This window comes from Calonectris borealis, chromosome 3 (genome assembly GCF_964195595.1).
Source record: "Calonectris borealis chromosome 3, bCalBor7.hap1.2, whole genome shotgun sequence".
In the NCBI taxonomy this organism is placed as follows: Eukaryota; Metazoa; Chordata; class Aves; order Procellariiformes; family Procellariidae; genus Calonectris; species Calonectris borealis.
In genome coordinates, this window is record NC_134314.1 from 67,888,173 (window position 1) to 67,911,321 (window position 23,149).

The window sequence follows — 23,149 nt, forward strand, 5'->3', positions numbered from 1 at the left end:
TAAGTGGCAAGTGTTTTAGATGTTGATTCCAAATAATGCTGATGGCTGCAGAACCATTGCAGAAAATAGAGTAAGTTCCTTCACATGAAGCAAGTTCTGTTAAGACTAAGAAAGTGGTTTTGTTCGTATAATAAGCTGAATAAGTTGCTGGTTTCGATTTGGGGAAACAAGAAGTTGTAAGTCTATTTTCAGAATTCCTCTTTCAGTGAAGAATTAAATTCCCCTAGTATGAATCTGAGTGCTGAAGAAGTCCAGTATTGCATAATTAAATGCGATACATGTTCTGAACACAGAGACTGGTTTAGCTTTGTAGCAGACATGTTTAAAACATCACATCAATATCTGGAAACCTGTTCATTAAGATGTAGAGTAGACAAATAATAAAAACAAGACATAAAGCATTTTGAAACCTAAGAAAGGTTTTCAAGCCAAACTTAGTCAAACCTATCATAGTTTCCTTGCTAGAGAGAATATTTTCTGGTTTTTATGTGTTAAGCTGTCATAGTTGACAAGAAAGACACAGTTAGATAAGTTATTGATTTCTGATTTGATCATTGTGAATTTGTTTTCTTGCTTTCAGTGATTCTTCTTTGCAAGATGCAAAAAGAGAAGTGGGGCACACACTGTGCATCCTCAAGGAGTTAAATACGTGTAGTCTGATCAGAATCAAATTCCTAACTTGGAAGTCCATTCATCCATGGAATGATGAATGGACTCTAGGGAACTGGTAGAAAAAGCTGATAGAGTTGGGAAAAGCACTGGAATGTGCAGGGAGACTTCTTGATTGATTGCAGTGGGAGTTCAGTGGCTTGAGCTGTTGAAGAACTGGATGGAGGTTAGAAAAATAAATCACATAGCCCAGACTGGCAAAAATAAAAGGTTCAGGTGTCACACAAAGATTGGTCATCGTAAGCTTAATGGAAGCAGTAGGGAGACACTTGACTGTTTAATACAAGACTTCACTGTCTGCATTCATAATGTTTTCTTTTCTGCTGTTATGTAAAGGAGAAATACACCAACAAACCAGGGGTGGAAATTAGTAATACAGCAGTGAAGCAATTACTGTTTTGAACTAGGTATGCCATTCCCTTCCATCTTTACATCTGATAGAAACACCATGATAAGAAAGCAGTTCTAGATGCTGTATCACGGAAATTATTCAAATTATAATAAATGGCTTGTTGGAGAATATAGAGCAAAAAACAGCACTAGAGATGTCAAAGTAACTAAATGTCAAAAATGTCACTTCCCTCCCAATAGATATTAGTTTGCCATATTCTACATAGCATTATTCTGTTCTTAGGAATGCAAACTATTGAGAAGTAATTTCTGATCTCACTTTTACTTCTAAAAGCTACTGTGTAGTTTCACTGTTTCCAGCAAGTCCCTAAGTGAAGTATGAGAGGTGAAAGCTTCAATTAGCAAAGAGGCTCTAACCCCTTTCCAGTCTCCTGACTCCTCCATTAATAGTGTACAAGGAAATACCTGATATCATTATTCAGGACATCTTTTCAGTTTGCTCTGGGCAGAACTGATTGAATAATAAGTGTTACACTGAATATGTTATTGTCTTTGGAAGGTGAAAGCATGACTGATTTTCTATAATGGGGTAGAAAAGAATATTTCTGTGTGTAATAAAAAAACTCTTTATTATTTTGTGATGTTAAAAAATCACAAATATTTTTACTTCGATGGCTCCTTCTTGCAGATCAGGTGAGACAGATATATTACTGACAGTATCTATTTTTTAATAGCTTACGGAAAGGACCCAGAAAATATTAAGGTACTAAAATATAAGTGGCCCAAATCATATTGAAATAGATACTTTGAAAACTAGTAGGAAGAACAGGTAATAAAACCCTAAAAACAATTCAAAGGCTCTGTATGAAATTGCTTTTGAGTCGGTGTTTCCCAGTGTGTCCAGAATGCCTTGGTATTGCATTATAATAGTGAAGTAATTGTGCATAATTTCTGTATCTTGTTAAACACTAGCAAACCTAGCTGCAAGAGATCCACATCATTAATAGCAGATTTTCTGGGATAACTAAAAAATCCTAAAAAAACTTCTAGACCCAAAATTTGGCCTATAAACACACAAAGCTTGAAGAATATCAGTGACTAGCAGTGCAATAACCCCCCTACCTTGTGTTTTCTAGAGTCCTTCATAAGATTCAAGAATGATGCTTATTCTTAATACTGATAGTAGCAGCCAGAAAAGGCATTCCAACATTGCAGCCTGGGAAAGAAAACGCTGCAATTGAACTGTTCTCTTATACACAATAAAAGATGTTGAATGCATCATGGGTCAAATAGAAACTGCTTTGGATACTGGGTGTGTGTTGGATTTGTTGGGTAGAGCACCCAGTGAAGAGGCAGTATTTTCTACTTCCACCGCACAAAATAGTCTGTTACCCAGAAATTCATCCTAACAATTTCTTTAGTCTGTGTCCAATGTATATGTAGAGGAAATGTGTTTCTTTTATGCATCTGTGTGACTGAGTTTTACTAAGAACATGACCTGTACCCAGATATAAACATTATTTTAACCAGTGTCTGTGCAGTCTGGTGGGATCTCAGATTCTTACAAACCACACCTCACTAAAAGATTGTCAGCCGTCTTCCCATTCATTTTTTGAACAGCCTCCCAGGCAAGCACGACACTTGCTTGCACGAATGATACCCAAGAAATTATTTAGCCGTGCAGCTCCTCAGCTTGTACAGCCTGGTATAGTTGTGTTGAAGCTAACTGCGCTTATGGATTTACTCCAGCTGAGGATGTGATCCTCTTTGTAAGAGTGCAGTAACTAAACGGCTAGGAGCCATCAGCCAGAACTGGAGTGAACAAAAAGACGACGTTCTTGATGACCATTCCTCTTGTAAATCTTAGCATGATTTGTGATGGACTGTGATATGTAGATCTCAGTTTGAAACCATTGTGTTACACACAGCAACCTCACAAAAAACTCACCTATTCCCACCCTATCCCTTTCCTAACATAATCTTCTCTTTACTGACATGTATGTTAGCTTATGTGCTTATTGTACTAGTCCATATACTCACAAGTTAATACTTTTTTAACCTGGATATCTAAACTGAACTGTCAATACCACTCTTTGTCCCAAACTTCTGCTACTTTGTGGAAAAAAAAAATCCAACTCAGGCCAAAACTAGCGAGTCAATTCTGTTATTTTTATAAGATTATCACAGGAATGCCAATGAAAATATTCTTAAGTTACAATGGGTGTAACACAGGATTTTCACATTACCCCCTCCCTCTGGGGGAAATCCATAACTTTGTCTACAGTGTGAACTCCACTCATATGGGTCAGGGCAGATTTACCCAGTCCATGTGTTTGTTTCCACTTCCATTTTCATTGGCACAAAACCAAACAACTAAGGGGAAACAGGCAGTGCAGGGCCCCCACCCTGGCTCTGAACATATTTTCTTCTATTGTAGCTGGTTCCCTCAATTTCCCAGATCAATCAAAACCTGCTGGAGTCACTGCTGTGATAAAGCCGGTTGCTGTCAGGAGGTAGGATATTTGTGCTAGAGTGATCAAGAGGGGTCAGAGCTTTTAGTGGCAATAGTAACCCAACAGAAATAAATACCTACTAAATTCCAGTGTAAAATGGGACCTGGGGGCGGTATGGGATATCTGGAAACACACTGAACCTCTAATGGTCTCTGTATCATCCTAGCATGATGAATGTTAGAGTGAAAAGCATCAGCTCTGATCTTTCCAGGGCTATCATTACATTTTGGAGATCTGGCATATAACAAATGCTGATAATGTCAATACTTGGATGACTCCATTTGAGGGCTGGTTAGGATGCTAGTCTTGAGAAGTCAAGAGTCAGTTCCCTGAAATGTCCTGTCCAAAGTCTCAACAGCCTGCATATAAATGGTACAGCCTAAATCGGTGTGAAGTTCTATCCATCTATGTCCCTTATGAAAAGAATTTAGAATCATGCTGTGGTTTATATATTTATTTATGAGAAAATAAGTAACAAAATCTCCTCGGTGTAGGACCACATTACACAGTTGTGTCATGAGGAAGTGCAGATCAGCTTCTGCTGTCTTGGTTTAGTGAAAAGTCTGCTGCTGGGTTTAGTAGTAGCTGGTTACTGCCTGCGTTCATGGTAAATGCTTCCTGAGTCAGTAATTCACTATTCTCACCTCTGCTTTTCTAATCTTAACCTCAGATTCAAAAATTAAGCTTCGCTCTTCCTGATTTTTTTGGTACATTATTACTGTTACTGACCTCAAGTGTATCCTGAAAGATAATTTTGATTATCGTGTTAGAAACAGGATGTACTACCACCTGTTTCTCCCGGATTTACGTGTAGTGTTCGAACGACCAAAACGAGCGAGAACTGCTATATTGGCTCCTGCGTAAGCTACACAAGATAGGGCCTCGTGCTCTGCCTCGCATGGCTGCTTTCCCTTTCCCACACATGCGCTGGCCACCTCTCTTCCAGTAAATGAGACGTACCCAGAGCTCTTCTCTGCCTCAGAGGCCAGCTCAGGCCGTGTCCCGAACGCACACGCTTATAAAAACGAGGGTAGCTGTATTCAGGTTGCATGTTGGGAATGGTCCCTGACCTGCGCTGGCTGCTGAGCCGTGCCCAGGAAGGGTTTGGAGAAGAGCTGGCTGGGCTGGCCCCAGCGGTGCCGGGGTCAGCCTGGTGCTGCGGCCGTACGGGCAGTCGAGTCCCGGAGCCTGGGATCATGCCCGCCATCGAGGTGGAGCTATTAATACTGTTCCTGATCAGTTGGTTGAGATTAGTTTCAAGTGTAAGCCATGAGGTTTACAGTTCCTTACAGTTATGTCTCTTCTTATCAATTACATATCTGGAGGGATTCAGAGGTCATATTAGATACTTGGAAAAATGTCTGTTGGCCTTCTGAATTTTATGTGCCCTGCTTTGATATTTTTCAGCTCAGAGTTCCACAGGCTGACGTTGTAACATAAGAGAAAATATTGTCTTTTATCAGTTTTCAATTTGCCACATACAATTCATTAATTAAGTGCCTTGTTCTTGTCTTACAAAAGAGAGAAAATAACCAGTTCTAATTCCATGTGATGAAACATTTAATTTGTTAATAATCTGATAAGCAATATGGGTTAGAGCCACAGGAAGCAGGAATAATAAGTGACTTCACAGGCAACGTTACGCTTTCATATATGTTTATATATTAGCCTGTGAGGAGATTTCTTTCTACCATTTCATCATTCTTAGGTGCACCAACCGGTTCAGCCATTTAAAGCGTATGCTGCAGGACATAATGCATCAGCAAAAGAAGATGCGAGGCAAGCTGATATGACTGGCCAGGGCATAGTACTCTCTTTGTCTCCTGGCTTCAGTGGCCAAAACCCAATTGTTGAATTATTTTGTGAGAGCACAATCTTGTCTTTCATTGAATTATAAAAGGCTCTGCCAGGGTTATGTGCTATTTCCAGTCAGGAATATGAAGGCTTTAAATTCTTGCTGGGCACAAGGAGTACTATGCAGATGATGCAATGGGAATGATGCAGAATGAGAGTCTGGACTGAGTTTTTAATAGTGCTTAAAATAGTGTTTTCTTACAAATCAACAAAAAAAGTCACATTTGCAAACTAAAAATAACACAGAGATGAAAGATTCTTCCTAATTACATCTTTATTATATTCATGCTGTGCAAAATGCATTTGATTATGTGTTGCAGCTTTAAGTAGGATAATGTCAAGTTTCACTCATATAAATTTTGTAAGATTTTTATTTTTTGAATTATGCTGGTTATATTATTGATGAGTGTATGTACGTGGTTTCACATAAAAACTGGTAATGTTTATCCTGTTGGGGAGTCTATGTATTCTACACCTATTAATATAAATAAGTATTTTAGGAATGTTTTAGAGAATTATTTAAATTGTACTGGGTTTCATTTTTTGATGACCTACACTACACTACCAGGTATTTTAGTGACCAGCAGTTTAACTGTTCAGTGTTTGGAGAAATTTAAAACTCCCCAAAGGTGAGCTGAAATATATTTCTCCACACACAAGTTGTCCGGCGTCAAAGTCTGCTACTGATGCCTTTGCAGAGCTAGAAGTTAAGATAACACCCTACTAACAAAGGGTGCTGGGATGGGTTTGAACCCTACCCAGAGGAATAATGCTTCTATTTTTAAGTGGGGAGGGCAGGGAACAAGAGACTTTGACGTGGTGGCATTTTTAGAAAGTTCATGACTGAATTAGAATTGAACCTTGCCTTTCCAGGTTGTTAGGTAGAAAGTAATTTGGGAAGGAAATTCAAAGATTGGAAGGAACTATTTCTGCGACAGTTTGATATAAAAGATCAACCTCTCGCTCCCCCAAATTCAGTCAGCAACTTGGGAATCTAGAATATGCCCAGTGGATTGGCAAGGAAAGGAAGGAAGAGTATGGATTGCTGTGTGGACATTAGGCCAGGTGTAAAACAGTTCGTGTTAACTATTCAATCACACGGTTACCAGCTTTTCATATGCAACCTGTGTGTGTCTGAGAGTGGATCTCTCTCCCTGAATGGGTGTTTGCATATGTTGGTCCAGTTATTACTCCTTTCCTTGAAAAGAAAAGAAAATGGTCAGAACTAGAGAGGATAGCACCGCCTCCCTCGCTGCTCAGGTCCATGCGGTGCCTCCCCTCTTGTTTCCACACGGCAGCAGTTGCGGAGTCATCCCCTCCCGTTCTGCCTTGAGGGGGCTGCAAGGCTGAAGACGGGACTGTAAAGCTTCACATACAGGACTCGGAGGCATCATTGTGCCGGAAAGGACTTCAAACAGTTGCTGAATTTTAAGTCCATGCTTAAATCCAAATCATATGTGTGAGATTTTAGGATTTGCTCAAGATTTTTGTGAATTTAGGGCGGTGCGCACTGTAGAAATGCTGAAGTAGAAATGGTTCCATATTGTCGTTACAAATCAGGGGACATTTACATTTATACGCAATCACAACCATATTTCCAACCAGTAGACCTCAGCCTTGTAACATCGTATGTGCAGGGACAAACTTTTATACGCATCAGGATGAGTCGTACTTCCTTTCTATTTATTGCAGAGATAATCCTTTTTTGTTGTTTTTATTCTTTATTTTTGTCCTTTTTTTTTAAATTCGGATGTTTAAATTGTTAGAATTAGGATTGTCTGTTTAATTTGAGGATTACAATGCATGCTAACGTTAAATTATGTGTTGTATATCAGGGCCAGCACACTGTAGCAAAATAAGGATCTTTTTGGGAGATCAAACAGCTTCTACAATTTGGAAAGTAAATAAAGAAGCAAAAATAAACCTGCCACACCTCCTCATTTGCACTTTCTCAGACAGAACTCGATCAAATTGTGGGTTGCACAGAGAGCAGACAACATGTTTTGGTGTGCAGAGGCTCCAGAAGAGTGCTATGCTTAATGTTTTGCATAAAAATTTGCCTTGCCTTATAACTAACTTGTAAATGAGTAAGCAGAGCATTTCTTTATGTCCAGAGTGAATGATGTGACTCTTCTTTGCAATTAATATGTTCGCATTTTGCGTATAGATATTTCTGTGGATCTACAGATCCCCTTTACGTCCGAAATTATTTTTTAAAGTGAAGATAAGCTACTGTTGAAGCCTTCGCCATGTGATAGCTGTTCTGGGTTTAGTGTTTGTATTGTCCCCGAATAACACGGGTTTGTTTGTTCTGTAGCCATTCCAGCCCACCCACAGCTTGGTGGTTTGGCCCTTCCTCTTGCTTGTCTGCAGGTGTGCCCATTGCTGACCTCAGTCACCCATCTATTTGGAGTCATGAATACGTTTAACCTAATGTTTGGCCATATCTCTGTTATGGCATCCTTGAAATAGAAAAAAAAGCCCCAACAATCAATTACTTATTATAAAGCAAGACTTTTCCTGCCTAATGTTCATCAAAATAGGTCTTTTTTCATGCTGTCACAGTAAACGATTGTAAGGTTTCACTTCTATTTTGGGCTTTGCCACATGCTTGCAAGTGCCTACGTCATGTCACCTCCCTGTGCTTCTCTCTTACTTAGTTCAAAACGACCATCCTTGTAAATGCTATCTTTTCAAATGTATGTAAAGTGCTTAAAGGTTCTCGGATGTCTACATGAAAGCAAATTATAATTAATTCTGTACTGCTTTTTTATGTCTAAAGTGCTAGGTATTGTAGCTAAGGATGTGGTTTAGGATTGGCCTAATTCAGTCAGGCAGGGGAGATTTTATTGTTCACTTGAATAAGACTGGAGTTAACATAAATTGTTTTGTTTTGTTTTCTGAAAGTTTGATCCCAGAGCTACATAGATTTATTTCAGGATATTTTCATATGAAAGTTGTGTCCTGTACAGGGAGAAGTAGAGTTAATTTTCATGCCAAAATGGAATCCAGCAGCATTCTGTCTTGCTTTTATGAGGGAGCCTTTTAATGGATTTTTAAAGAATACCAGTAGAGTTAATTCAACCCACACTGGCTATCATTGGTATCCTGTGCCGCTGCCTACGCATATGTAGTCATTTACACTTCTGTCAGGTGGAAAATGCTGTACAGAAGGCCAGCTGCATGCTACAGCTGGAAAAAGAAAAACCCAATGCAAGGTGTAACTTAGTGTGAAAACAAACTGGATAATGTACAAATTGCAAGCACAGGCATATTTTCCCCAGAGCCCCTGTTTTCTTTTGATCCTAACCTTCACAAACTTCAAGTCTTTAGGGCTGAAATACGCAGTGTCCCAAGCTGGATTGCTTTTGCTCTTCTAAAAAAATTCTTGGCCAAACAAAATTTGTTGTTCAGCGTTTCTCCAAGATTGGGTAAGTGCAGAAATGAAAGCAGATGGAGAGGTAGAAGTTAAAACTCATGCCTGAGAAAGAAGTGCAGAGTATAATAGGGCAAAAGATGAGGTTTGGGGGGAAAATGATGACAATGGAGAGAAGTAGAGAAGTGTGAGGAGCTAAAGGAAAATACGAATATTAGCACAGATTTTGAAGGGAAGTGCTGGAATGCATTTGTCATGTAACAAGAAATCAAAAAAAGAGAAGTACAGATGTATGGGACGAGATTATATACAGAATGTTTCCTTCCCAAATCTGCAGTTCATCACTGTAGCTCTGGGTCTGACTGTGCCTTCAGCTGCCCACAAATGGCTTGTGAAAGTCACTTACAAATTGTGTATCTCAGTGCCCACAGGTGTCTTCATGAGTTCAAATGGTGGGATTCTGTGCTGGGGCTCTAAAGAGACAAAATCAGCAGACGGGACAAGCTGGGCGATTCGTTTTGTTCCATAGGGTATGGGGTTTGTGTGTGCGCCTGTCTGTTTGTATGGTGCAATTTTTAATGAGTCACATGCCGTTTCCCTTAGCGCCTTAGTTTTAGGACAGTCTTCAGATGGTTCAGCATGGTGTAGGAAAGACGAGTATAAGGTACTTTCCTCTTCATAGAAATTAAAAGGTATATATGTGAAGTAGGCAGGAGACTCATAGAAGAGAGGGAATGGTCTCATGGTTAGGAAAGTTGGCAACCCTGAGAACGGGATTCTATCCCTGCCTTTACCGATAAGTTCCTATTAAAGATGGCCAAATTGCTTTGACCATAATTTTCCATTGGCCACTGAGTACTCATTTTTGGATTTTCTACAGTGGGCCAGATTGGCAGACTGCTCTCCCAGCTGCAGTTTAAAGTCATTGATAGTGTGCTTTGGACATATAAAACCCTGTACAAATACTAAGTAGTTAAGGAAAATCAGTACTCTCATTTCTTAGATTAGGAACCCAAAATCCATGGAAACTTTTGCCATTTTTGCCCATTATGTTCATGCCTAACTTTATCCGTATAAAATGGGCATGATAGGAGGGAAAAAGCCATTTCCCCTACAGTCAATTCCCCTTCTGAAGTCAATTAACATTTGTGAATCAGATAACTTTGGTGAAAACTCGAACATACTCCAGAGGAATTTATAATCTTCCTTTTTAGTATAGTGTTGAGGAGTCATACTAGATACTTAATTATTCTTTTATTATAGGAAGTATGAGTCCTGCAGGGAAAAAAAAAGTGATTATGAAATTAAAACCATACTCCAGGGTATTCTTATGATGGAGACAAATGAATTGCACAGTGAAACTTTCAATTTAGGGAATGTTGAAATTAAGTGCTTAATTTCACTGTATGGGCAGGGTGTTCATTTTGGTTTGGGGAAGAAAAGAGGGGGAGAAAAGGTGAAGGCTTTTATTGGATAAAATATATTTAAAGAGTGAATTTCCTGTGGTCTAGGGTGATAAAAAATACTTGACAGGCAGATTCTGCATATGTGGGGTTCCTGACCAAGAATATCATACCTAAATTTGTTCCCATTAAAATCAATAAAATATCTCAGATTGCTTGTAGAAATGTTTGTGGTGTGTATTGCAACAAGTATTCAGTATCCACAGTTCAGGACTGCTCTGGGCCAATGGGATTGCAAAATATCTGTCAGTTTTGGCTGACAGCCTAAGGTTGCCACACCAATTTTTCTCTTTAATGAGTAAAATAGGTGGTGTTTATAGAAAAATAACTGTCTCATGAGAAGCTGTGCAAAAAGTTCCATTCAAAACCATTCTGTTTATATATAGTTTTGTTGTTTGTTTTCTTTTCTTTTTACTTACTACTGTGGACATTTGCATGAAAACAGGATATTTCTCCTTCAAATTGCAGTCATGGACAGAATAGCTACTATGCCAAAATGGAGCAACCCACTTCAAAAAAGTAAACTATTTTGCTCACCAAATCTGTTTCTTCTGTGTATGTAAAGTTTTGAGCACTTATTTTCCTACCTAAATTTAGGGGCTGGTTTTTTGCGTTAGTTCTGTAAAATCGACAAAACAGTATGGATATAATAAAATGAGAATATGTTAATGAAAAGATTAAATGAGTAAAAAAACCCAATAACATAAATAACATTTATGCTTTAGTATTTACAGTGACAGACAGCAGGGGTAAAAGTATTTTTGCTATGTGTACTGACTTTTTTTTTTACACAGCTTAGAAACAATGATAAATACTCAAGAGAGAGATAAATAGAAGAGCTGAGTCCTGTTTTAGCTGATGGTGATCAATAGAATTAATAAAGGCAGGCTTCTCTTAAGAATGTCTGTGTTCTTTCTGATGGACAAATTTGACTTTTCCAGTCTCGGGTTGAATGTAATATTCTACCAATTTGAGAGATATACTTTTACTGACAAATGGCGTATTTTTTCTGGTTCAGCAATGTTTTGTAACACCGTGAAGATTTACTTTAGGGGTCCAAGGCTGAATGAGTGTACATTAAGACCCATGTTCCTATATGTATTTACATCATTTAACAGCTTAGTCCCTGGCTTCAGGTCCATCTGGGGGCACAGGGAAAGCTCTCAACTGCCCAGATAGCTCTGTGTCATTTATTTCTCTGGCAGGAATGAGTAGGAGAGTGGGTGCGGCGTGCTGCCAAAAGCTCAGCCCCTGTAGCCCTCACCCTAGCAATAACGAAGGCAGGAGCGAGAATCAGTGAGCCTTCCAGCTGGAGGCAGCTCCAGCCAGAGCCGTCTGACAGCTGCTCTGCCCTGTAGAGGCTTTTCCTGTTCCTCGTCCTCTCAATCTGGGGTGGTTCTCTGAAAACTGATACCTATCTGTGCAAAATCCACTGGATGAAGCCGTCATCTGTTTGTACAACTGCAGGATTTAGAGTAACCATACTAGTAAGTAAATATTCCCTGCCTGGTTAATAAATGGAACAGCAGGGTTTCAGGGCAGGTGGGCATAGTCCTCCGACTGTAAAGATTTGCAGAGAAATTAAGAGCTGACAGGCTCCTGTTTGTACTACACAGAACAAGTTTTCCAATGTCGAGAAATGTCCACTTCTTCCCAAAGCTACCTGCAAATCTGTCAGACAATCTTTTTTTCTCATTTCAACAAATAAGCATCCCACTGATCTTTTCTTAACCAGACTGTATTTGGCTCTGAGAGCCCAGTTAATTAATAGTCTCTTTACCTCTTTGGGGCCATATGAATTCATGCTTTGCAAATAAAAATTATAAAAACTCTGTAGAATACACCTCGCAATTCTCCCTGCAGGTGTAAACTGCTTCTTTTTTTGCCATGCCGCTTCACAGAGTCAGGGTCCATTTGCCTAGGCCAAACACCATTTGAATGTGACTGAACAATATCAGGACCCAAGCAGTGGAAAGAAACATCAAGGGCTCTTTGGAGAAGTTTGTTGCATTTATTCCTATTTTATAGCTGCTCCATATGTTGTTTATATTTGACAACTTTTTTGGTTGCTTTTAGCTTGGGCAACTAATAATGCATGTTCACATTGTCCTGTTTTTTTCGTACTCGTAGTACTTGATGCAGGATTGTGGCCTAATGAAATGTTTGCAAAGTAATTCAGCATAAATGCGCTGGTTACTTTCTTTGGTTATCTATTGGCGATATTCAGTTCCCACCTAGTTTGTTCAGTGCTGCTTTGGCACACTGTTACAGATTTTAGCAGCAGGCAGTTCACGGTAATTATGTCATATAATACACTAAGTAAATATATGATAAATGAGCAAATGTAAACCAAACAAGAAACACAACCCCGGGGACTAACTGAGCCTGAAATTCTCGTGGATAAGCATAGCAGGTGAGCGAAGGAGTATGAGGAATAGGATAAGAATTTCTTAGAGCCTGACTGCCACAAATATGTCAATGGAGCTGAGTCAGCATGGGAAGAGTGCAGTAATCTGCTGTTGATTCAAAAGCCAGTAGCTCACTGCTACCCTTCTGGGTGATGTGGAGAGCGTTTGCCGGAAACGCTGATGAGTAACCTCCGAGAGCTCTGCAGGGCTGCTGCTTCTGCCGCTCTTCAGCCCATCTCTTGTGCTGCTGCGTTCCAGGGACATTCCACTGGAAACAATAGCGTGGCACAGAGCTGCTGGAATAGCCACCAGTCAGCATCAGACCAGCAGCCAAAAAATGTAAATGATACCAGTCATCTTTTTAGAAGTTGCAGTTTAGGAATTCACTGCCTTTCTGAATTCAAAAACGTTGCTTTCGCTTCGCCTTTGTCAGCTCCATATACATAGCAGATATATATTGTGCGCACAAGTGAATATTTAGCAGTATAATTTATATGTCTGTTGTGTAGGATTTCTTACATAAAATATTCTCTTGCTATTCCCCCAGCATTTTGCCCACTAGAAACCAGGCCTTTTTCTGCCTTTCTTCCTCCCATCTCTGTTTATGTTTTTCTGTGTAGAAATACATTTAGTTATTGGGTTGATGATTACTTTCCTCTTAAGTTATCTCTCTTCTTGACCTCCAGCCTTTCTCTGTTTTTATTGCCAGCTCACGGATGCTATGACTGTAGGATCGTGCTAACCGACCCCTCTGGAGTTTTCACTTCTCCATGCTTCCCCAGTGATTATCCCAACAGCCAAGCGTGCAAGTGGATCATCCGAGCACCTCATGGATTCATCATACAGCTAACATTTATCGATTTTGACATTGAAGAAGCTCCGGGCTGCATTTATGATTCACTGACACTAGACAATGGAGAAAGCCCCATGAACCTTTGTGGCATCACTGCCAAAGGATTATCCTACAACTCTACCGGAAATGAAATGATCGTGTCATTTAAAAGCGACTTCAGTATCCAAAAGAAAGGTTTTAATGCCAGCTATGTACGAAGTAAGTAAACCCAAAGCATTTCATCCCTCTTCTAGATATTAGAAGGAAATGTCCCATAAGGATTAAAACGACGCTTCCCGAAGGAATCAAGTCCTCCATGAGAAGGGAAAGGATGCGGAGGCTGCAGGGTAAAACTACAGAGTTCTCTTGTATGTTTTTTTAACTAATTTATTTTTCTTTGGATGAAAATAAATTGTTTTATTCTGGGACGTGACATCAAGTGTGTTAGAAAAACTTTTCACATGCCGAGATTTTAGGCCTCACAGTGCCTTTCCCCGCAGATTTATGCTGGAGGGTTTGGAAGCAGGACAGCTGTCCTTCAGGTCAGCGTACCTGCAGAGGGCCATCGAAACCTGAAGGAGAGCATGAGAGGGAGACAAGGAAACAAGGCCAGCCCAGACCTCTGGCCCAGTGAAACGCCCAGCAGTGGGGAGGAGTTTGTGCGCAGAAGGCAGAACTTCTCAGGGGTTCTTCCTGCCTCTGGAACAAACTCCCGGGGGTGAACTGGCATTGCAAAATGGCTACCTTTCGTTCCAGTTCCTTGACCTTTCTTTCCCTTCCTTAAATACATAGCAATGCTTAGATTTTAAAAAGCCTAACAACTGAAAAAAAAAGACACGCATGCTTTTTCCCCTAGAAGATAAGGGTACAAATAACATGTGATTGATGTTTGTTTTGTTGTTTAAAGCATTAATTAGAAGTTGCTCTCACATGACAGTAAAGGGCAGCGAGGTAACAGAGGGCATTAGAATGATCACTTACAGGCCCCATATGCCACTCACCGTTCATTCCACTTCAGGGTTATAGTTTACAGCTGCATGCTCTCAATAGGCTTTCTTTTTGTTGAAGTCACACACCTTAGACTGAATACTAGTATTGCATTGAGTATTTATATTATTATAGCACACTTATGTTCTGTTCGTTGGCTGGCTGCTGTAGAAACACAGAGCAGGGAGGTTTGCAGTTATCTCTTCAGTCACAAGCACATCTTCCTCATGTTTTGTTTTGTTTTGTTTTTTTAATATTTATTACACGTCATATATTTTAAAATAATTAAGATAGTAACCGCCAGGAATCATAAGACAAAAGTAGTCCTGATTATGCCAGCAAAATTTGTGTGCAGTTCTGAAAAGAAAAAAGGTAACATCCTATCAAAGGAGCTAAAAATACTTCTTTCTACTGAGGTTCTTTGATGCTGACGAAATGAATGTAGTAATAATTCTAGGAGCACCTGTTCTCTTCTAAAAGTGGAAGCAAATTTTCTGAAAGGTTTCTCTGTTTGAAAATAGCAGCTCTTGCTGTATTGTAAGAAGTTGTAAAATCAAATGGATCATAAAAGATGATATGCAATCAGATTATGCAAAATTATTTATTTCTTTACTCCTCTTTAGTATTTTAATGTTTATGTATGACTATAAGGGATAAGATGACTTACAATTGGAATTGAAAGATGCAATGTTGCCCTCAGATGTGTTTGATGAGGAGGAGAGGAAAGGTCCACAGACATAGTCAGAAAACCATTTGTGTATATATACCTATAGGTAATGTATTTTTATGAAAGCAAAACTATTACCTCCATGCCAAATTGAATAGTACCTGACGTTCATGGATAGCACCATTGAAGTTAAATAGTCTTGGAAGATATCCTTTCATCTTGAATAAGACGACTACTCCCCAGTGTGAGTAAAGGTATCAGAGACCTTCACCAGTGACTTATATTTTAATGTTTCACATATGTATTAGTTCAGAAACTCTATGTGAAGACTTGCTGTTAAGCATCTAGGCTAGCAGCATAAGGCTGCTGAATTTTGTTCATTACTCCAAATCTGTAATTCTCACCTGACATCTTGATTTTGACTGTGGATGCCAGGAGAGCTGGCTGCGTGCATCTAGGGCAAATTATAACTGTATTCTGCTTATTGCCCACAGTTGTGCCATTACGTTGGGTTCAGGAGATAGTTACAGACAAAGATCATGGCAACATTTAACCTGGCAATGGATAAAAAGGGGCTTGGTAAAGGGATGATAATGTACTGCTTTCCTTTCAAGTTATAAAAGCATGTAGACAATAGGACATCAACGCACCCACACACTGAAATCACAATGCATCTGCATGGCAGATGTCAGTGCTACACTCTCCTGTCCTTGCAAAGAGTTCCCAAATGGAGTTCCGCATCGGAGAGGGGAACTCACTTCAGGTCCCCAATGGAGTTTCAAAGCTCCTCTGTCAAGCTGACACCATTGTTACTACTACGAACATGATACCTGGGCAAAATCATTAATTTCTCCCAGAGCAAGGAGAACAGTGTTATATTCATATTTTCTTTAATTTCTCAGAAATGATCATATGTAAATAATAAAATCAAGTAGTTTGTTCAATTTTGAGTTTCACAAAGTAATGCAAAGTTGGAATGTAAAGGGCTGTTCAAAGACACACAGCAATTTGCTGTCTAGAAATGGCATTTAAAAAGACATTAATGGTACGTCCCAATAAACAGTATGTACACAAGACAAAATATATGTGGGGAAAGACAAATATAAGAGAGTAAGTGAGTTTTGGGAGGGAATTAGCCGAGAATAGAACAGCTTTTGTGTGACTGCTCAGTTTTATGTAGGAGCGGTTTCAAACTGAGTTTCACAGTTTCCGTTTCAGGGTTTCATCCTGTTATCCAGAACAAGTTGGCCACCCGCACAAATGTTGGCTTTCCTGGTTGTCACCTCCTGCAACACTCCAACAGCAGATGGATGGGCCATATCCTCAGCTGCAGTAAATGAATGCAGCTTTGCTAGTCTTAGGGGAATTATGTCAATTTACACCAGTTGAAGAGCTGGCATATTAAATAATTTCCTAGAAATAGTTAACTGCGTAAGTAATAGCTCCACTGGTGAGTAGAAGTTGTTCAGTTACCAAAATGAGAGGAAAGAGAGCCAACAGACCTCCGTTAGTACAGAAATGCTTGAGACAACGTCATGTAAAATTAGCACACAGTTGAGTAGTACTGTAGTAACCCAGATTAAAAGCACAATTCAATGCGGTAGTAACAAAAAACTCTCAAACAGGTATTTGGTATGTAGACACTTGCAGACCTCATTAAAATTGATGCATTTCTTCCAGCATCAATGAAAGGGCAGATGAAAGCAGTGAAGCTAGGAACAGCAAAAGCCACCACTCAAGCACCGAACCATGCTGAAAAGCCCATCAACTGGCAGGAAAGCAGTTTTTCCTGCAAAAGGGATTGTAAAATACAATCTAGGGACTCCTGGCTTGCTAATGTGTAAAGGGATGAGATGTGAGACAGTGAGCTGCAGGTAAGCTAAGGGCTCTAAAAGGCAGCAGAGGCAGGCTTCGTGTCATCCCAGCGCTCCCATAAAAGCAGATGTGGATCTCGGAACAGGGAGCTGCCTGGTGCTGGTCGCTCCAGGCTGCCAAGACTTTTGTACATTCTTCAGGAGTAAATAGCAATGTGTCCAAAAAAACCCCTGTTCATTATAATCCAGTTATCTTCCTAACAGAAACAATTTAACATCATTCTGAAAGTAGTCTAAACACTTGGATGAATATTCCAAGAACACATGTATATTCCTCCTCAGAGAATAACCAGTTTCTCCAATGCTAACATCTGAAATTCATCAGTATGATGACTGGCTGTGCAACAGTAATCAGGAAAGAGAGCTGCACTTAATGTTGATGGCAGGATTCTGTTTTCTCCACACGGACAAAATACTTGTTAGTTTTGTTTTTCTGCTGTATGGGGAAGGTGCCAGTGGTCAAATCTGTCAGATGAGTACAGCAAAGTTGACTAGACTTATCCAGTACTGGAGCAACGTCCTCCCTGTTTATTTCTCTTCCTATACTGTTTAAATGTGACCAGGTGGCCCATAACTCTCCTGACCACCCTAACGCAGGCTGGACAGTGCTCATATGAATGAGCTTTCTTCTTTTTCAAGTCTTGAAGCTTCTTCTGGAACACTTTCCATGTTACGTAAAGAAGCTTACAGTATAATTAACCCATGAAAAAAATGCCCCTGTTTTCAATGGGGAGTTGAACGCATTTTCTATCTATAAAATTGTTACAACATACTTTTGCCCTTGGGAAGAAAAAAAATCTATGAAGTAAATCCAGTAACTATAAAAGCCCCGTAGTTGTCTCTCTTCCCTCCCATTCTCCAGTTGCTGGGTTGGTGGATAATGTACAATGCTTTATGTTATTTTACTATACAATATATTGGTCAAATTATGTCCTTGTGTATATACAAATACGGTAATTTGGAGCTCAGAGTCTTTGCAAGCAGCTTTGCAAGCAATACCACAGACTACACAGAATCCTTATACGCCATCTATCTGCCTCTTTTCCTGAGCATGGCGTGACAGTCACCCTTCCCTCATATGTCTCACCCTCTCATATCGAAAGGTTTTTATTTCATTCTGAGAAGGGAACAGGTGTAGTAATTAATGTATCTGTTGTGGCATTATTTAAAAATCCTGGGGAGACTGGGAATTAACTACTGTGGCAGTTTTTCTTCAGGTCTAGCAAAATCCAGTTTCACTTCTAGCACATACACTGTGAAAATGTGTAAAAGAGGTAGCAGACGTTTGCTGGAGATGTGGTCTGCCACAGAACTGCGGAGCCAGAACTAAAACCGAGGGCTGCTGCAATCTGGTCTTGTTGACCTCGATGCCTTTGCGTGACTGATAACCTGAAACTTCCTTCTGTGGAGAAATTTACTAGAAGAATTTTGTTGCCATAAATATGCCAATAAAACTGAGCATATTGACACTGTATTTTGAAAAATAATGTTCTCCAAAGTAGAGTGAACAGAATTGTCATTAATATACTCATGGAGAAAAAGCATATGTTGTATGATACTGTTTTTCACACTTGGTGACTGCCATTTTGCCAGTGCAAATGAGAATACTTAACCACGATTAGAGACAGAGTAATTCTGCCCATGGCTAAATACCCTTACTGCAGTGCATATTTGCAAGAGGACTAGCCATTTCTAGATACTTGTGCAAAATCCAAAACTGCTGACCCAAATATTAGCAAATAGTGAACAGCTTGCATATAAATATTCATGAACATATGATTGCAGTATTCCACCAGAAGGCTGCTGGGGACAAAATGAAAAGATGCCTAATGCTTTGTAGAAACCCGTTAGCTGAATTCAGGAACAAAAGGCTTCAGTTTGCCACGGAATGTAATGGGGGCTTTCTTCTATTGCGATACTTAAAAGAAGCAAGGCCTGAACTTCATTGGTGTAATGCAGTCATGCAGACAACTAATTAAAATAATATATCTTAAAAGCAAGTCATACTGTGTTTTTCAAATAACTGGTTTATTCCATTGCCTAATGCATCCTTACTAAATGAATGAGTAGTAATTTTTATGAAGTGAGCTGAGGCAGAGTTGGAAGTTAGTAGGTAATATGTCCTAATATTGCTTTTAATGCAACTTGAGGGGTTGTTAACTGTGTGTAGCACAGCATTCTCCATGCCGTTGAAAAGAAACTCTGTATATTTTCAGCTGAGTGCACTCCCAAGCCAAATTCCCCTTTGTGTGTGCTATTGGTATATTACAGTGATAAAAACCACCTGATGAATCTTTGATTTAATGAATGTTACTTTAACCCCTGCTGCTAGTCTGCCTTTATTTCTATATGATGAATTTTTTTTTTTGTTAATTTTATTATCTGCTCTTGGTTCTAGTCGCCGTGTCTCTGAGGAATCAGAAAGTCATCATTCCCCAGGTTCCCGACGTCGATGCTGTGTCCGTGGCAGAGACTGTCTCAGTGCCAGAGCTTAGCCAGTTTACACTGTGCTTTGAAGCAACCAAGGGCAGCAGTGATGACAACGATGACTGGAAGGTTTTCTCCTACACTGATGCGCTGTCGACAGAATTCTTCAGCTTCGGGAAGACCACAAAAGGCCATTTTCTCTCCATGTCAGGCACGCAGTGCATCCTTGAGAATGCATTGCCCCGAAATGCAGAGTTTTTCACGGGAACCTTTCAACAGCTCTGTGTCATAGGGGATAGCTTCTCGGGCAGTATAGGTATATATGCCAAAAGCACCTATCATATAGTGTACTGTCCGGGTATCTTTGGCAAAGTTATCCCTGGAAACGGGAGGCTGGTGCTGGGCTCTAACAGCAATGAAGTGAGCTCTCTAAATGGGGACATTTACAACTTCCGCCTCTGGAATTTCACCATGAATGCGCAAACACTGGCCAACCTCAGCTGCGATGTGAAAGGAAACATTGTAGACTGGGAAAATGAATTCTGGAGTATTCCAACTTCAGCACTGAAAGCAGAAAACAATTTGAGTTGTGGTGAGTACGCCTTGCCAAATCTTTTTTGCTTATTTTCCCCCCACACTTCTACATTGTGCTGAACATATCATATACCAGCACGGAAAAAAAAAGAGAGTTCCTGTGGAAGAAAAACAGCTAGGTCTTACCTTCCTTAGACATTAGCTCAACTCTTACCATAGACAGAGGCTGTGAAAGGGTATAGAGTTGATTCCCTAAAGGAAACGAACAAGTCCCCTAAGCGTATTGACTTGCTGCTTGAAATGATCTGCAGATCAAAGTTTTTCCTAAACAGTTTGTTTATTGGCCTTGTACTCATACGAAATGGGGATAACAGGCAAGTATCTGCTAGCCTCCAGTAAGATTACTGTGGTCTCTGGAGAAAAAAATGTCTGTTAACTAACCGTTTAGTAAATGTTTTTGTACCTGCCCTTTGATTAGCCAGAAGGAGCACTTGCTAGCCTTGTGCTGTGTGTACAGAGCCAGCAAAAGCAGTGACAAAACAACATATGAGACGGAAAAGTACGAGAAAAGGTTAAATTAGAGGCAGCAGGCAGAATGGAAGAGTTTTAGATCAAAATCATCGGGTTTTATCTTCCTGATGACATATATTATCAGTCCTTCTTTTAATTGGCAGTTACTGAAGGTCTTTCTTCCTGTAGATTACTCCAGAAGATAAATTTCAATACATTATCCAACCTATTCTCATTTCATGGCTCAGACCCTTGATTCTTAGAAGTGTCCAGGTGTATTTTTTATATATGTATATGTTATTACAGCTGGTTGACAATTTTCTACTGGAACATTTTTTTCCAGATGAAAAAAAATCAAAACTGAAGAATCTTTGTCACTTTGGACCAGTATTATTTTTTTTTTTAAAGAATGTTTTGGTTAGTAACAACTTTAGAGATATTTTGCTAATTATGAAATGCATAGGGGAAATCTGAATCATGGCCAGCAGTAGCCTATACACACACATATGATGCTTGTGAAAATCAACTGCTGTCAAACTCCATGTCCACAGAGTTTGAGCCCTCGTATTGTGGCAAATATACATTTGTTTAAAAAAAAACCAAAAAAGTTAAAGTAAACAGTTACAAATATTGGTTCTTTCTGAACCACGTGGGGTTTTTTCGTATCTAATGTTGTCCTTTCCAATTTCGCCTTCTTGCTCCTCTGACACCTTACATAGTTTCAACATAGTTTAAATAGTGTCAATATAAGTGTCTCCTAACAGAGCATCTGTCAGCACTCTGAGAATCCTTAGCTTAAAACAGGAGCTGGCATCATTAAGGCGTGCTAGTTTCTGTATCTAATAGCTCATGAGGGATTAAGGTGACTAAAAAAACCCCATCTTGCTTGCTTTAGTTTACTCAAACCAAAGCGTGAACTACTCATTCACAGCTAGACTCGCTGGGACAGCTCTCAGCATGCCTCTGTTAAAAAAATTTAAGCAACATCTCTATAAAAACACGAGTCCCTCTTCCGGATCAAAGAAAAGGCTGATCTAAACATTGACCGTGACTGATGAAGGTGTTCTGGACAAAAAAGTTGTTGCTTTTCCATTAGTACGAACTGATCTAACAGAAAATAACTTCCCAGAAAATCTTCCTCCTCTTACACCGTTATACCATGAGGAATTACCACAACACTTTCACTAAACAACCTACCAAGACCTCTGTAAATGTTGCAGTCTCATTTAATTTTGACAGGAGTGACACAAATGTAATATCACAGCTGTGGTCATAGAAACAATATACTTATTTTCATTCCACAGCTTTATTCCTTGGGATTTCATTGTTCAGCGGCTTCATTACAGCAGAACATTATTTTAGAAAACATGTATTAGCATTTGTATGTTAGTCCCGCGTGTCTATACAAGCCACTTTAAATGTATCTATATGTAAGCATTGTTATTTCCTCTAACTAAGCCTATGAGAAAACTAACTGATTAGTCAGTCTTTTTTCTTTTGAAGATGTTAAATCACCCCCTATGAGTATTTCCTAAGCCCAGAGTATTTCCTAAAAGAAAATACTGGGTGCAGTGCCATTTCAAAAATGGTTACTAATCCCAGAGATGGAATTGTTAGAATTTTCTTCCCTTCATCTTCTTGAATAAAAGCCTTCATTGTAAAACCAGCCTTCAACAGGAGAGTTGATGAGTCAGGCTATTGACCATGAGTAAACCACTGGCAGTGGGGAGATGACTCTTAACTGATTAGGCTTCATTTAGCAGCAATGGAAGGATTTATGCAGAAAAGAGGTTTTCGCACAGCTCCGATAATGCTTCCCCAGGAAGTGGCATATAACTTAAAAAAAAACAAACCAAGCATTTAGCAGTGATCTCAACATATCTGTGCCTGAACAGTGCTTACATTTTTCAAGTGGTATTATTTTCATGGTTTTTCAGACAAAGCTTTTACAAGTAGATTTACGGAGCATAAAAACACTGGCAAATTGTTCCAGATAATCTTTTCATAGTTTTACCTTCTCCTAGTTTATTCCTTAGACTAATGTTTTCACAGCTGTGCAATCATGGTGGGGTGTTTCTGGAAGACTTGACGGAATTCTGTTTTTATTGCCATACCTTCGCACGGCTTGCATTTAAAGGTATATGTACACAGCCTGGGTATCTGGACTGATTTTAAAACAAGTAGCCTAGGTAACGATAGTGGTGTAACAACACCAGTTTAGAGCTCAGTGCAGGCAAGCTCAGAGGAGCATTTCATCAACTTCTGGTACTGATTTTGGAGCCTGCACTGGCTACACCTAGAGCAGGGTATGATCTACTCAGTTTAAGGGTAATGTGGCCCCACATCTGTCCATGCCTGCAATTGCATTTGCTTCATGTACACTTGGTATGAGTCCTTCATTCCCAAAGGCCAGAGGAATTCTTAATTTCACTGTCAATTTAACTCAGGGTGGGATCTGTCCACCTTAGGCAGCTGAATGATGTTTCAGGCTGAGCTAATTGCCCTCAGTGCTGTTTATGAATAGTGGAATGAAAAAGGCTCTTCCAAAGGTCAGTGCATCTCATACTGGAGAAGATGTCTCAGTGAAGTCAGAAGTTTTTTGCTGTAGGAGTGTCTGTTCCTCTCCACTAACTGTAAAGAAAGTCTAGCGTGATGAGCAGATACGGATGTCTGAGTTTTAGGCA

General features: G+C 39.6%; 1 protein-coding gene across 1 annotated transcript in view; it reads left to right on the top strand.

Annotated features, from left to right (window-relative positions):
• ADGRG6 (adhesion G protein-coupled receptor G6) overlaps window positions 1-23,149 on the top strand; it is a 125,740-nt gene that overhangs the window by 38,752 nt on the left and 63,839 nt on the right. Inside the window, exons 4-5 of the mRNA XM_075145981.1 lie at window positions 13,344-13,685; window positions 19,393-20,013. Coding sequence (XP_075002082.1) covers window positions 13,344-13,685; window positions 19,393-20,013 — 963 coding nt within the window. The remainder of the gene's footprint in view (window positions 1-13,343; window positions 13,686-19,392; window positions 20,014-23,149) is intronic.